Raw genomic sequence first — 16329 nt, 5'->3', positions numbered from 1 at the left:
ATTTGTATTTCTGGTTATGGCACAGTAAGCACATGCACGGTTTGTCTGCACAGGGTTTCAAGCAAGTGAAGGGGACTAATTTTGATAGGAGAAAGCACTTATAGGTAAGCTTGGTAAGTACATCAGGAAGGAAATAGAAGGTTGTGCTGAGAGGGTGGGATGGTGGAAGAGACTCATGTGGGGTGTATACACTGATTTGAGCCAATTGGGCAGAATGGCTGATTTCTGTACCATTCAATGCTGTTTCCTTTAAGAAAAATTGAAGTTCCATGTCTGCCTATTTCAACTTGGTCTCTGTTCCAAAGCCATATTGACAAGCTTTTTGTGGAAACTGAACTGTACCAACAAATCCCCTTCACTGTCACTGGGCCAAATCCCCTTCACTGTCACTGGGCTAAATCCCTTTCACTGTCACTGGGCTAAATCCCCATCACTGTCACTGGGCTAAATCCCATTCACTGTCACTGGACCAAATTCCTTTCACTGTCACTGGGCCAAATCCCCTTCACTGTCACTGGGCTAAATCCCTTTCACTGTCACTGGGCCACATCCCCTTCACTGTCACTGGGCCAAATCCCCTTCACTGTCACTGGGCCAAATCCCTTTCACTGTCACTGGGCCAAATCCTCTTCACTGTCACTGGGCCAAATACCCTTCACTGTCACTGGGCTAAATCCTCTTCACTGTCACTGGGCTAAATCCCCTTCATTGTCACTGGGCCAAATACCCTTCACTGTCACTGGGCTAAATCCTCTTCACTGTCACTGGGCCAAATCCCTTTCACTGTCACTGGGCTAAATCCTCTTCACTGTCACTGGGCTAAATCCCCTTCATTGTCACTGGGCTAAATCCTCTTCACTGTCACTGGGCCAAATCCCCTTCACTGTCACTGGGCTAAATCCCCTTCATTGTCACTGGGCTAAACCCCCTTCATTGTCACTGGGCTAAACCCCCTTCACTGTCACTGGGCTAAATCCTCTTCACTGTCACTGGGCTAAATCCTCTTCACTGTCACTGGGCTAAATCCCCTTCACTGGGCCAAATCCCTTTCACTGTCACTGGGCCAAATCCTCTTCACTGTCACTGGGCCAAATCCCCTTCACTGTCACTGGGCTAAATCCCCTTCACTGGGCCAAATCCCTTTCACTGTCACTGGGCTAAATCCCCATCACTGTCACTGGGCCAAATCCCCTTCACTGTCACTGGGCTAAATCCCCATCACTGTCACTGGGCCATATCCCCTTCACTGTCACTGGGCTAAACCCCCTTCACTGTCACTGGGCCAAATCCCCATCACTGTCACTGGGCCAAATCCCCATCACTGTCACTGGGCTAAATCCCCTTCACTGTCACTAGGCCAAATCCCCTTCACTGTCACTGGGCCAAATCCCTTTCACTGTCACTGGGCCAAATCCCTTTCACTGTCACTGGGCTAAATCCCCTTCATTGTCACTGGGCTAAATCCCCTTCACTGTCACTGGGCCAAATCCCCTTCACTGTCACTGGGCCAAATCCCCTTCACTGTCACTGGGCTAAATCCCCTTCACTGTCACTGGGCTAAATCCCCTTCACTGTCACTGGGCCAAATCCCTTTCACTGTCACTGGGCCAAATCCCCTTCACTGTCACTGGGCTAAATCCCCTTCATTGTCACTGGGCCAAATCCCTTTCACTGTCACTGGGCTAAACCCCCTTCATTGTCACTGGGCTAAATCCCCTTCATTGTCACTGGGCTAAATCCCCTTCACTGTCACTGGGCTAAATCCCTTTCACTGTCACTGGGCCAAATCCCCATCACTGTCACTGGGCCAAATCCCCTTCACTGTCACTGGGCTAAATCCCCATCACTGTCACTGGGCCAAATCCCCTTCACTGTCACTGGGCTAAATCCCCATCACTGTCACTGGGCTAAATCCCCTTCACTGGGCCAAATCCCTTTCACTGTCACTGGGCTAAATCCCCTTCACTGTCACTGGGCCAAATCCCTTTCACTGTCACTGGGCTAAATCCCCTTCACTGTCACTAGGCCAAATCCCCTTCACTGTCACTGGGCCAAATCCCCTTCACTGTCACTGGGCCAAATCCCCATCACTGTCACTGGGCCAAATCCCCATCACTGTCACTGGGCTAAATCCCCTTCACTGTCACTGGGCCAAATCCCCTTCACTGTCACTGGGCCAAATCCCCTTCGCTGTCACTGGGCCAAATCCCCTTCACTGTCACTGGGCTAAATCCCCATCACTGTCACTGGGCTAAATCCCCTTCACTGTCACTGGGCTAAATCCCCTTCACTGTCACTGGGCTAAATCCCCTTCACTGTCACTGGGCTAAATCCCCTTCACTGTCACAGGGCCAAATCCCTTTCACTGTCACTGGTCCAAATCCCCATCACTGTCACTGGGCCAAAATCCTGGATCTCTCTCTCCCTCCGGAACAGCAACATGGTGCACCTACACCACATGGACTGCAGCAGCTCACCACCACCTTCTCGAGGGCAATTAGGGATGGGCAATGAATGCTGGCCTAGCCTGCGAAGCCCATATCCTTGAATGAATAAGTTAACTGCTCTATTGAACAAGAGCACCCGCGCCATAATTGGAGATTTGATGGTAATTCAACTTCTAATGAGAAATTTGTTTTGGAAAGACAAATCAAAGCAGGGGTTTGAAAAACACAAATTGTACTGCAAGTGTTTAAAATCTACATAGTCTATTGAAACAACATTACCTCTCCTCTGTCCCCAAGCATGGAACGAGGTGGCTTTGGCAACTGCTGCCCACTGATAATTTTCAAGGTCAGCTGCTTTTTCGGATGGCCATGCAGAGGATCTTCGGAGAATGGATTAAAAACATCTGAAACAGCAATTCAATACAGTTTAGAAAACAGCTACAGCGTTTAACTGATCAGCTATGGTTTCTTTAAGAGTAACAGATTTCAATTTATTCCAGCAAGCTTCCCAAAAGCGTTTCTATGGGGGTGGAACGGTTGATCTTGTTGTTTGCTTGGGCAGGTAAGGAAGCAAGGATTAGGAAGAGGCTGCTTCAGACAGGGCAGCAATCAGGGGTCTGGCCCTTCCAAACCTGGAACATTATTGTTGGGCGGCGACAGCCGAGAAGGTGCAGGGTTGGGGTAAGGAGCCGGAGGCTTTATGGGTGATGATGTAGGCAGGCTCTTGTAAGGGGTCAGGGTTGCAGGAGCTGGCAACATACCATTCCCCTTCGCTCCAGGGAAGTGTTTGGGGAGTGGCGGTGGCCATGCTGAGGATATGGAGGCAACTTTGGCAGCGCTTTAGGTGAAGGGCTGGTGAAGGGCTGGGTTGATGTTGATATCGATCCGAGGGACTCGTGTTTGAGCCGGTGAGGTTTCAGGGATGGGAGAAAGGGAGGGTGGTGGGGGGGGAAGAGGATGGAGTTAAAGGGCTTATTTCTTGGAGGAGTGGATGGAGAAGGTTGGGATTCCGAGGGGGAGGGGGTGTCTTTAGATGTATGCAGATGCAGGACTTTACAAAGAAGGTTTCGTCGACTTTTCTGGTGGCGCCACCTTCCTCGTTGTTGGAGGGGGTGTTGACGGTAATGGGGCTGGGGAGGGGGGGGTCACATCGGCGATTTATGAGAGGATGTTGGAAGTTCATAGGGTATCATTGGTGGGGGTCAAGAACAGGTGGGAGGAGGAGCTGGGGATGGCACTGGAGGAGAGTTTGTGATGTGAGGTGCTGCTGAGGGCGAATGCTTCAAACCTCGTGTGCAAGTCTGGGGCTGATAAAGCTAAAGGCGGTACATAGAGCGCACATGTCGAAGTCGAGGATTAGCCGGGTTGATGGGGGTGGAGGACATTTGTGAGCAGTGTGGGAGGGTCCTGCCAATCATGTACATATGTTCTGGGCCTGCCTGAAGTTGGAGAGATTTTGGAGGTTGTTTTTTTCAGTATCAGGTCAGTGATCGTGCACATGGATTTGGAGCCCAGTCTGCTGGAGGCCATATTTAGGGTGCCAGACTTGCTGGAGCTGCAGAAGGGAGCGGGACAGATGTTTTAGCCTTCGCCTCACTGGTTGCTCACAGGCGGGTCCTGTTGGAGTGGAGGTCAGCTTCTTGGTGTGGCTGGGGATTTAATATAGAACATGCAGTGCAGAAGGAGGCCATTCAGCCCATCGGGTCAGCACCGACCCACTTAAGCCCTCACTTCCACTCCATCTCCACAACCCAACAACCCCTCCTAACCTCTTTGGTCACGAAGGGCAATTTATCATGGCTAGTCCACCTAACCTGCACGTCTCTGGACGGAACCTGCACGTCTTTGTGGGAGGAAACGGGAGCACCCGGAGGAAACCCACGCAGACATGGGGAGAACGTGCAGGCTCCGCACAGACAGTGATCCAGCGGGGAATCGAACCCGGGACCCTGGCGCTGTGAAGCCACAGTGCTATACACTTGTGCTACCGTGCTTGATGGAGTTCCTGTATTTGGAGACGGTCAAGTTTATTTTGAGGGGTGCGAGTGAGGGGTTCCACAAGAGATGGGGTTTGTTTATTCTACATTTTAAGGAATTGGTTGCCGTCAGCTTCTGGGGTGGGGGAAGATAAGCGGATCTTTTGTTGGGGGTTATTGAGGTGTTGGGGAATGGGGAGGGGGGAAATCAGGTGTTTGACTTTGTTGGGTTGCATGTTTAAAATCCTGAAATGTTAAAAATTGAATAAAAAAGTTCTTCAAAAAAAAAAAGGAAGCTTGTCAATATTGGTATTCAGGTGCAAACTAATTTAGTAGTATGTTACTTCTACTTGGCATAGCTCAAAATGCATCTGTCACAACTATTAAACACCAATGAGATGCTTACACAGGATTTACATCGTCTGTTTTGCTACACAAAATGGACTTGGCAAAAATGAGAGATAATCATCGAGAAATTATTGTGCATAATAGTAGATGAAAGCTGTATAGGATGCCAGTGCACAAAACATTAACTAGGTGTGTTCAAAATGGGATTTCATAAAATTGCATGATATGTAATTTGCTTTAACTTCTAATATGAAATCTTGAAAGCTTTTAGGAATCTGAACTCCCACCAAACAAACTGAAACTGAAAGAGGGGAGGAATTGGAAGACTGCTCTCCAAATCAGACGGACTGCAATTGTAAATTGCAGGCACCAAAGGACATTCACTGGAAGCTGGCACAGTCCTTGTGCAGATTGGCCCCATCTTCAACCCCCACCACAAACTGCAACTGAATCTAAGCAACTCCCTGGTACCCGTCTTCAGTTGAATCAAACTGTTCATAACTGGTCTTCTATTTTGACATTATGCTGAGCGTCTGAACCCCAACTCCTCCCCATCACTAAAACCATTAATTTCCTCTCTTCCCCTGACTCGGTCCATCTACTGCAAGCAAAAACTCTCATCTGTGCTTTTTGATACCTCCAAACTCAGGTTTCCAGCAGTGCCTCTTGCCATTCAGTTTTTAACAGCTGGGCAGAAGCTTCTTGTCCACTTCTGGATGATTCTGACGGAACGTCAGCCAGTGACACATTAATGAAGCCAGGCCATTAAAATCAGCTGAGCTTACCAGCTGCTTCTCCCAGACAAGCCACTCGTTAAGCGTAATTCCTAGCTGGAGGTTAAAATCAATTCCAATGCTCATTTTAATTCAATTAGTCCTAAACCTTATGTTTAGAGAGTATTGGAACAGAAAGGTAGTTATAGCAAGAATCTTATTAACGCCCAAGGAGGTTTCAGATACATCAATTTGTTCAAATTGTTTCAAGCATGAGATGATAGTACCTGAAGTGCAGACATTAACCTGCTCTTATTTTAGATTCTGGTCACAACCCTGTTTGCTGCAGGGAAATGAGGCAGCTCATTCTTTTAAATTGCGAAAAAAAATGATCGCACAATCAGATTGCACAAACTGCACGCAGCACAAATGAACTACTGTTATCTTGGCTCTAAGACTATGTACCTGCATCCCAGTAAAAAAAAAGCTTCCTTTAGGTAAAGTACACGTTAATTGGTTTTGTAAACCTGCCTTTATTCATAAAAAGTAAGCTAATTTGTAAAATATTTAAGACATTCTAACGCAATTTTGTATTTATTCCAACTCCCCATATGAAGGCGCAGACTTGGAGGGCCAAACTGCCTGCTCCTGTGCTGTACTTTTCTTTGTTCTTTGAAGGTGGTCATTTTGGGGATCAAAACAAGATGCATTTGCCTAGTTTACCCAATACTCGCAGAGTAACATTTGATTTCAGCAGTCCCCAGGAAGTAATATATTTACAACCTGAATTTAACATTGAAAAATGTTCCAATACATTTCACAAGAATATAATCAGATATAAATTAATGCCAAGCTGAAGTAGGAGATGCAGTATTAAGAGGGCTGACAAAGTCCTATTACTAAGCTTAAGAGGTGGAAGAAAACAAAATTTGTAGGTTATTTATTTTAGACTTAATACATAAGTGGAATATTCTACCACTTCCTTTATTCTTTAAAAAGGTAAGAAACAGACTAAATTTTAAAAGACAGAGTACCTTGACACATCGACTGAGGTTTTAGGACATACCCACAATTTCCATTCAGCATAAATAGTGCCCTGTTTAGCTGCAGCATTCGACCATCAGACTGGTAGTTTAATGCCACTGTGGATACAAACAGAATGCTGGAATTACAAACTGAAAGTTTTCCTTTCCATTTCTTCAATATCTACTTATTAATAATGATATAGTCAGCAGAATAGCTTTGATTTTACAGATTAAGCCGTAGCAAAATAAGTAATCTGACCTAAACTCAAGATAATGTTTTTATTTGACTATGAACTAATACTTCATTTTTAACAATTCTGCAACATCCCATTGAAGTGTTGGCTAGTGTAGACTTGAGAGATGAACAGACACTTCCAACACTGATGAAGGTTCAACTCAATTTTATTAACTACTTCTAACTAACTCACTGTGGGTCTAAATGATGCTAACTTAAACTAGAGACCCAAGCCTTGTCCGAACCAGTTGATTCTCTCAGCACATGGTGTGAGTCTGTGCTGGGCTGGATGAGTTCTTGTTACACTCAGAGGCAGCACCCAGAATGAGCGGGAACCGTGGTGCCCTCTGCCTTTATAGTGTGTGTATTCTAACTGGTGATTGGCTGCGGTGTTTGTACATGTTGATTGGTCCCTGTGTGTGTCCATCAGTGTGTGTCTGCACCATGATATACTGGTGTATATTAGGACACCCATCTGTAAAAAACCTGAAAGGAACAGTATGTATAATACATCCACCATTAAAAAAAATTTTTTTTTCTAAAATAGGCGGTGAAGGGACAAAAATATTTAAATTTCATGTCGAGTCAGGTGAAATCTGCAATAATTTAGATAATTTACCAGTTCCAGGAATGCAAAATAAACACCTTATTTTATCCTTTTTCTTTCCTATAACATTAGGCACATTGGAGTTACCAGTGTACACCCCGATTCAGTTCATCCCTTCCCTTTAAACCTGTTTCATCAGAAGCTTAGACCGTGTGCAGCAGCACAGGAAATAGACCAATACAATAGTTTCAATGGCCGAGATTTTCAGGTCCCGCCATATTGGCAAGGCAGGTAAAAGTCGGCAGCTCCGGAAAATCCTACGGCGATCAGGGCAGGAAAATCCTGCCCAATATGTCCCATTATATTTCTATTCAAAACTTTGAACCCTTGTATCTGTAATGCCTGTGTCTGCGATGCTTGTAGGTGACACTGATGTTAATTCTCCAATTTACTTCCAACTGCTTTTGAATGTTACATGATGTTTCCTTAATTGCAAACTTTTCTTGTTGCAATTTTGAAACAGAGAGTTGGCAAAGTCTTCCTTCCCCAGTACTTCCTCTGACGTAGTGACAAGCCAGCTGCCGGGTTTGCATATTTTAAAAGTAAATATAGGGGCAGCATGGTGGTGCAGTGGTTAGCACTGCTGCCTCACGGCGCTGAGGACCCGGGTTTGATCCCGGCCCTGGATCACTGTCTGTGTGGAATTTGCACATTCTCCTTGTATCTGCGTGGGTCTTACACCTACAATCCAAAGATGTGCAGGGTAGGTGGATTGGCCATGCTAAATTGCCCCTCAACTGGAAAAATAAAAAATTGGGTACTCGTATTTGCCCTGACCACGGCTTAGGAACCTGGTGCCAATATTTCCTATTCTCACCAGTCGTCATACTAATTTTCAATTTTAACAAAAGCGGGGTGAAGACTAACTGTTCCTCGAGGTAGTTGGCACCTTAATTATTATAATGAGATTGTGCTCTACATTTTATATTCACACCCATGTGAAATTGAACACTGAATGACTAGGTTCCCTGGGCCTGAGCAAACGTGGCAGCTAAACCCAGGTGAGAAGCTGATGGATCAGGCAATAAGTGCCTTTCCACTTACCGGTTGTATCCAGTGTGCCTGCCTGGCCAACTCCATGCCCCACAACTGGCCACTTCACACAAAACCTTTAACCCTTAAAGTTCTGGCCAACACCATCAACTGATTCAGTCCGCTGAACACCCCTCCCAACAAGGCTTTTGATCTCCCTTCACAACACCTCTAATCTTCACCACCAATTTCCTCCCCTATCCTATAATCCCGACTCCTCTTCCTTCCCCCTCACCAAAAAAGGTCCTCTATTCACCAATATCGAGGCTCTGACTACCCCTTGAGGCTACAGGGATCCCCTCCCCATAACGTCGTGAGATAGGGCTGAACCCCATGAGAAATGTACAGACCCAGTAGAGCATCTACAACAGGCATAGACACGTCGTTCCCCACTCAACCCCAACAATACCCTCTGCTTGCAACCTAGAATCTTGGCCTTGACTGTGTGTGCAATAACTTGGAACATTGAATGGTGCCAGTGATTTTTAATTTGTTTTTGTTCTACAACATAGAGTAATTGCAGCAACAGCTTAAACTTTGCTTGCAAGCACATAAACATATAATGTTATTTTAAAAAGTTAAAGATAGAATCAGGTTAACTACTGGTTAATTAAACATCATTTTCAAGGTCTGAGCAATAGGTAAACTAATACATTGCCAATATGGTTACTCACAATTTGGCAAAATTATGCTCTTTCAAACTAATTATGGAAACATGAATTAAAATAGGAGACAGACTTCTCCAGACACAATAGATGACAATCGAATGAGAAAAGATTTCAAACCTTGATGACTGGTACCTATTCAAACAATAATTATCACAGAGGATTATCAACCATTCACTAAAACAAGCCATGCCACATGCATGTACAAGTTTGTTGGAGTGATTACAGTTTGGAATAGCATGTGGTATGATCAAACTAAAGGAGGAGGCAAGTCAAATTGCATTAAGTTTACACTTAGATGGGACATCACTGTGGAGCAGTGATCAGCACTGCTGCCTCAAGGCGCCGAGGACCCGGGTTCGATCCCGGCCCCAGATCACTGTCCATGTGGAGTTTGCATGTTCTCCCAGTGTCTGTGTGGGTCTCACCCCCACAACCCAAAACTATTTGCGGGGTAGGTGAATTGGCCATGCTAAATGGCCCCTTAATTGGAAAAATAGAATTGGGTACTCTAATTTGTTTTTAAATGTTTAATCTTAGAAGAGATTGGATTTTAAAATCATTAACCAACTTACCCATCTGACAGCCAACATTCCAGTATTCTTGCGGGTTAAAATTGCTCGAGTCTATTCTGTAGGCAGATGGGTAGATGCGGGTGAGTTGTTTTTGGTTAAAACGGTTGAAGTATTCAGGTTTTTGATGTAAAAGTTGGTTGGCTTGAGTCTCACTTAAAGACAAAACTTTCCCTGCAGGACCTGTTTGAGCATATTTACAGTATTAACTTGGAACAAAACCTTACACAAAATGAAGGCATCAACAACCATGACAATTTCATCTTTTTGTGGTACTTTACCAAATTTAAAAGCAGAGAGAGTGTAATAATCTCAGTATGAGATAAGGGCAATATTAAGTTTGTTGCACTACCACTGATTAGGTCTATGTTTAAACAATACCACATTGTAAAGTGACTCAATGTATTACTGCAACAACGAATCATTACTTTGAATAAAGTGGGGTGACAGGAAAGCATACTTTCTGATAAGGACAGATAAAATGTTTTTTAAAAGTGTGCGATCAGATGATAAGAGGGTGCACGTGGTCAAAGAGTTGATATGATCACACACCGTACTGACTCAGAACAGCATCACCACTGCTTCACTGTAGTTGGGTGAAAACTCTGAAATTCCTGCCCTATCAGCAATGTGAATGGACTTATACAGTAGTTCAAGAAGGCAGCTCACCACCATTATCTCAAGGGGTATTTAGAGATGGGCAATAAATGTTGGCCTTGTCAGCAATGCTTCCATCCCATGAGCAAATTTTTTAAATGAATGTGACAAGATTCTGCAAACTCAGCCTCTAATTCATCACACGCTCGAATTCACATGACAAGCTGCAGCAGTGAATAAATTGTTGACCATCCTTTTGTGTGGTAAATGCTTTAACTATGGTGTTACTGGGTCCATTGCTTTGATAAGCAATGAGTTTACTTGCAGTTTTTTGTACAAATCTTAATCCAGAATTTTTGTTTTAAAAAACAGGATTTACAGCTATCTAGAGGAAGGATGCATAGTATAAATGTTTGAGTAATAGTCGATCATATGTAAACGTCGACTCCCAACCTTTGGCCAAACAATCCATAATTTTCCATATAACTTGCATATACATCAATCCCCAACTTTCGGTCACAAAATCCTTTCTTTTCATATTCCTCAATATTTATTCAACTGTATTTGCAAATTATTCATCAAAACAACCCTCGAGACATTTTCCAATGGCACAGCCTTCCCTTTCTTTCCTGTCGCCCCAGAGCAGCATTAAAACTGGGCCTAGCCAATGCCGTCACTTCCTCTCCCAGTTGTGGGGAATTGGGGGAGGCTCACTGAAGTGGGAGCACAACCTGCTGAAACCATATCAGGGAGTGGGCTTGGGTTCAATGACAATGGGATTTTCGTGGGAGCATCAGGTTGACAGATCATTATGGTCACCTAACACCCAATGAGCGCAATAAAAACGGATCAATCTGGACGCGAGTGCCATGCTACATAAATGAGTTGGAGCTCCATGTCCAGTTCAAAGTTCATGGACCTGGAAAAAGAAATCTTCACTCTGACGGGTTGGCTATCTGGTACACAAAGACCGATTAAGCCCTTGACCTTGCTTGGAAGCAAAGTTAACTTCCACAGTCCAAGACTGTTTACAGACATGTACCCAAATGATAACTGCTTATTCCATAATATCCCTCCAGTACAGAAGGAGGCCATTCAGCCCATCGAGTCTGCACTGACCCTCACTTTCCCCGACCTATCCCCGTAACCCCACCTAAGCTGCCCAACTTACAAATGCCACTCAAGACAGTCACCCAAGGCCAGAATTGAACCCGGGTCAATTGGTGTTTCCATACTTATCAGCTGTTGCTCCCCTGTTATCCTTTAGTTGAAATTGAGCCCCTTGAACATTACTAATGCCGCATGAAAACATTACCAATGTAAGAGTCGAGCCCTCCCACTCCCTAACCTTTTGCCTAAAAAATGGGTCTCAGAAATTCAACTTTTGTTTGGTCACAGATACTGCTTACCTTTCCCTAGAAGATCCTGCGAAGTCACAGAGTTGGTGTATATAACCAGATCAGAAAGACCACGGTAGAGTTTCACTGTTTTCCTGCGGTGACCCATTCTACATAAAAACACAAAGAGAACTTACAGATAATTTGAAAAGTAGTTTAACTCCTTCTGGAAGAAAGAGTAATTAATGAATCATAGAATCCCTACAGTGCAGAAGGAAGCCATTCGCCCCATAGAGTCTGCACCGACTCTCTGAAAGAGCACCCTAACTAGACCCACTCCCCCACCCTATCGCTGAAACCCCATAACCCTACCTAACTTTTGGACACTATGGGTGATTTAGCATGACCAATCCATTGTGAGACAAAACTGCAGCACCCAGAGAAAACCTATGCAGACACGGGGAGGTCGTACAAACTCCCCACAGACAGTCATCCGAGGCTGGAATTGAACCCAGGTCTCTGGCACTGTGAGGCAGCAGTGCTAACCACTGTCACTGTGCTGCCCGATCTGAATAATTCCATTTACATCTCAATTAAATTTTGCCTGCTAAAGCAGTCTTTTGAAAGATTGCTATAGCCAAATTTCCAAAGTCTGCTTTAAAATCATTTCATACAAAAATTACTTTTAATCATTCCATTTTAAAAAGTTATCGGTGGAATCAGATTCTTCCAAATTTTGAAACTAAAATAAAAGAAAGCTGGAAATACTCAGACTTGCCAGCCTTTACGGTGAAGCAATCTACTCATGTTTCAGGTCCAAGCTCCCTCAGGGCTGGAAGGTAGATTATGTGTTCTGTTATGAATGTAGAAATTTTCATGTCCGGGTCTAGGATGAGTAGGTTCCTTGGGGGCAAAGACAGGTGTATCAGGTGTTCGGGGAGTCCAGCGAACCATGCCCATATGTTCTGGACATGCCCGGCACTGGAGGAGTTCTGGAAGGGGGTGGCGAGGACGATGTCGAGGGTGGTAGGATCTAGGGTCAAGCCAGGCTGGGGACCCGCGATTTTTGGGGTTGCGGTGGAGCCGGGAGTGCAGGAGACGAGAGAGGCCGGTGTTTTAGCCTTTGCGTCCCTAGCAGCTCGGCGGAAGATCTTGCTACAGTGGAAGGATGCGAGACCCCCAAGTGTGGAGACCTGGATCAATGACATGGCGGGATTTATTAAGCTGGAGAAGGTCAAATTCGCCCTGAGAGGATCGTTACAAGGGTTCTTTAGGCGGTGGAAACCTTTCCTCGACTTTCTGGCTCAGCGATAGGGTACTGGATCAGCAGCAGCAGCAACCCGGGGGGGGGGGGGGGGGGGGGGGGGGGGAGGGGGGGAAAAGGGAGGGGGGGAGGGGCGTTGACTATGCGTATTTAATTTTAATTTATTTTTAAGTTATCTTGTTGTTTACTGGGTTTGGGGGGGGGTGTGATACATGCGTTGTTACGGTCTTGGGGGGGGGGTTATACTTATTATGTTGTTTTATTGTTGCTTGTTATTGTTTGTTGTTATATTTTCTGTAAAAAATTTCAATAAAAATTATTTTTAAAAAAAATGAATGTACAAATTTTTTAGATAAGATTGTATTACATAAATATTGCAGTAATATTATCAAAGGATCTAGGTTCAGGAGAAGGAGGGTGGGGGAGGTTGGAGATTAAAAGGGGAAAATTGAACAAACTATGTACTATATTTTATTGGTGCCACGCGGATATATTTTTGAGGGTGTTTGGAATAAAATATATTTTAAAGAAAGAAATCACTCCTGGGGAGAAATATCCTTTCCTCTCAGTTTTACAAATTGAATAATTGTTCGACTGTCGTCCGGTTTCCGAACATAAAATGGTGTCTGGTCCATTACCATAACAGTACATTAGATAAAAAGGAACAAAACAAGTGAAAGGGGAGAGAGAAGGGGGAAAAAAAATAGAGCGATGTGTGAATGAAGTGTTTGGGGGTGAAGAACTGGAAGTTAAATGAAATAAATTATGTCAGCAGGAGGCAAAGGGAGACCATCAAAGAAATAAAAGACAAAGGAGCTAGAGAGCTTGAGTCTATCTATGGGGCATGGGCAGAAAGAGAAGCAGGAAAAATCAGAAAGGAGAGTAGACTCCAGTTGTCTTTGAATCTAGAGAAATAAACAAAGTGCAATTTGATATGAAGGATGCAGACCACCTTACTGTTAGTCTGGGGGTTGCACTCCAAGTATCAGTGTGTTTCTTCTCCTCATCCTTAGAAACACCAGCACACCTATCCAACATTGCCAGATAAATAGGAGCTGTAAGGTGTAAAGTCAGTGCCAAGGCGGGAAAATATCTTGTAGAAAAATGGAGGTGCTATTCAGGCCAAATTCAGATTAGAATAGGAGGAGCATGGAGAATGGAAATGGCAAAGCAACAGGAAACTCTGAGACATGCTTGAAGAGAGAACAGCGTTACTCTGCAACACGATTTCTTAATCTGCATTTGGTTTTCCCGATGTCTTCTCTCAGGATGAAAGCATTCATGCAGAGACCACTGCACCAGTGCTACTGCAGTTGCCATCCAGCCCAGACTGCTGCCATCCATGGCAAGGTAGCCGAGTCCAAAGCTGAGCCTTTAGATCCACTTTTGCTGCCGATAAGTTTTTCCAAAGAAAGTGAATAGTTTCATTAAACATTTTCAAATTTCAAATTATGAAATACTTGGTGAACAAGAGAATCGCCATGTTCCTCACCGGTGGGCCTGCCCAGTTTCTTTCCCTGTGGAATCCTGCTGATCTTCGTCACTTGCAGCGTACAGTTTTGTTTTGGATTTCCCACTTTTCTGGGGTAACAAAGGAAATAATCACAGTTCAACATGTTAAGTGTTCTGTCCCAGATTGTCCTTTGGCACACTGCTTACCTTTGTTCTGCCATTCTGATCTCTTAATGTGCCACTGTCAGCACTCTTCTTCGACATTACCACGATTTACATTCCCTTTTGTCTTTTTGTCCATTACATCTCTGACAATCTCTCCCTAGCCTCCATCTATCGCTTGCCCTCTATCCAGCCCCACTGCTCCACGCCACCCCCACAACAGTATAAAACTCATCCTATTTCCAGTCATCTCTAGCTATGCCAAGGAGTCACCCAGACTCGAAACGTTAGCTTTGTTCTCCATCCAAAGATGAAGTCAGACCTACTGAGATTGTCCAGCATTTTCTGTTTTACTTTCAGATTCCAGCATCCGCAGTAATTTGCTTTTATGTTAAGAGCACTGATTGGAAGCTGTTCTGCTGCAAAATTCAACATATTTGATAAGCTTAAATAATTAAAATATAGTAGCCTACTGCGTATGAATCAGTTACATATTTTAATTGTCTAAGTTAGGTTTTAAATAATAGCTGTAACACACTGTACCAATAGATTAAAAGGAGCAAATCCTACCTTGTGTTTGGAAAAGCTGCTGATAAACGAACGGTTGTGTGCTTTCTTTCCACTTTCTTTAACATTTTCTTTAACCTCCAATTTCTGGAGAGGCAAAAATAAAGGAAGTTTAAAGCAGTCAGATTTATAACATGGAACAAAGAAATCAGATATGTGCCATGAGATATTCCATAAAATTATTAAACTATCATAAAGCACTGCCCACAACACAAAGCTCATCACCGATGGTGATGATTCAATGATTGCAATGAAAAGACAAATGATCTTAGTCATGTTGGGCAGTTTTAGAATCTTTTCGCAGGTGGCACAGTGATGCAGTACAATGGGTGCCTGTCCTTCAATATTTGGATGTGGGTTTTTAATCCCATAATGATGCACTTTTCCAATTTGGGTCAAGTTCCTGACAGGCAAATCATTAGAGATATGCTCACATTCATCATTAATCATGAGTGGGAAGCTCAGGAATATTATTGTTCCTGACCCAGTTTATTACACAGGAAACATAGCATGATGAAAAGCTATTTACAAAAAAACCATAGTCGTATAATAGCGAATGGAACAAAAAAAAGGATGCTTCGCACTCTTTTGTGTTGTCTTTGTTGGATAAACAACAGTGCATTTTGTAGCTCTAGGGTTTGGTTTTAACAACCCGAGACTGTCTCCCGGTTCTAATGAAATAAGCTTCAACTCCATCAACGATTGCACACAACACAAATCTACCCTTACTTCAGCATTCTTGCTCTCAAGCACTACTGGAACACAAATGTGGAGAATTGAAAATGTTGCAATTATAGTAGAAGGGCTTTTAAGATTTCTGTGACTTGAGGACATTTTTCATTTCACTTGAATAATATCCCCAACGTTGGGTTTGTTGAGGCTGCGTGCCTGAGAGTTTGCAATTTTCCAGTAGGAAAGAGACTAAATTGAATAGATTTATGTACTAAAGTAATGAAAGGAGTTTAAAATCCCTTTTCTCTGGGTTAATTTCTCTCTTTAATCCCTCTTCCATTAAAAAAAAACAGGCGAGAACATTCTGCTATTATATGTTGCTCTGCCAAATGTCAAACAATCAATTAATAATGTAGCATTCTGAGCCAGCTAGATAGCTGGGTTTGATCCAAAGAGTAGCCCGTTGACTAAACAATGGTCGATAAACTGAATTATGTTTTTAGTGGTCTTTTTGATGGAGGTCTGAGATTGGAATAACTTCAAAACGAAACGGCAACGTGGTCAAACACCAAAGTAGGGTAAAAGGCATATTTATCCATCGTATGCTAATTTGCAGATTCTTCGTTGGGGGTCTACTTCTCCAGAGAGGCCAACAAGG

At 43.8% G+C, this 16329-nt stretch overlaps 1 protein-coding gene across 5 annotated transcripts in view; it reads right to left on the bottom strand.

The window, feature by feature from the left end:
* The window catches only part of plch1 (phospholipase C, eta 1), a 200473-nt gene that overhangs the window by 24387 nt on the left and 159757 nt on the right, over nt 1–16329 (bottom strand). For all 5 annotated transcript variants that reach the window (XM_038815875.1, XM_038815877.1, XM_038815878.1 and 2 more), the window contains 6 exons: nt 15003–15086; nt 14311–14399; nt 11627–11724; nt 9624–9803; nt 6519–6626; nt 2727–2851 (listed from right to left, as the gene is read on the bottom strand). In XM_038815875.1, coding sequence (XP_038671803.1) covers nt 2727–2851; nt 6519–6626; nt 9624–9803; nt 11627–11724; nt 14311–14399; nt 15003–15086 — 684 coding nt within the window. The remainder of the gene's footprint in view (nt 1–2726; nt 2852–6518; nt 6627–9623; nt 9804–11626; nt 11725–14310; nt 14400–15002; nt 15087–16329) is intronic.

This window comes from Scyliorhinus canicula, chromosome 13 (genome assembly GCF_902713615.1).
Source record: "Scyliorhinus canicula chromosome 13, sScyCan1.1, whole genome shotgun sequence".
NCBI lineage: Eukaryota > Metazoa > Chordata > Chondrichthyes > Carcharhiniformes > Scyliorhinidae > Scyliorhinus > Scyliorhinus canicula.
This window is presented reverse-complemented; position numbering and strand designations above follow the sequence as displayed.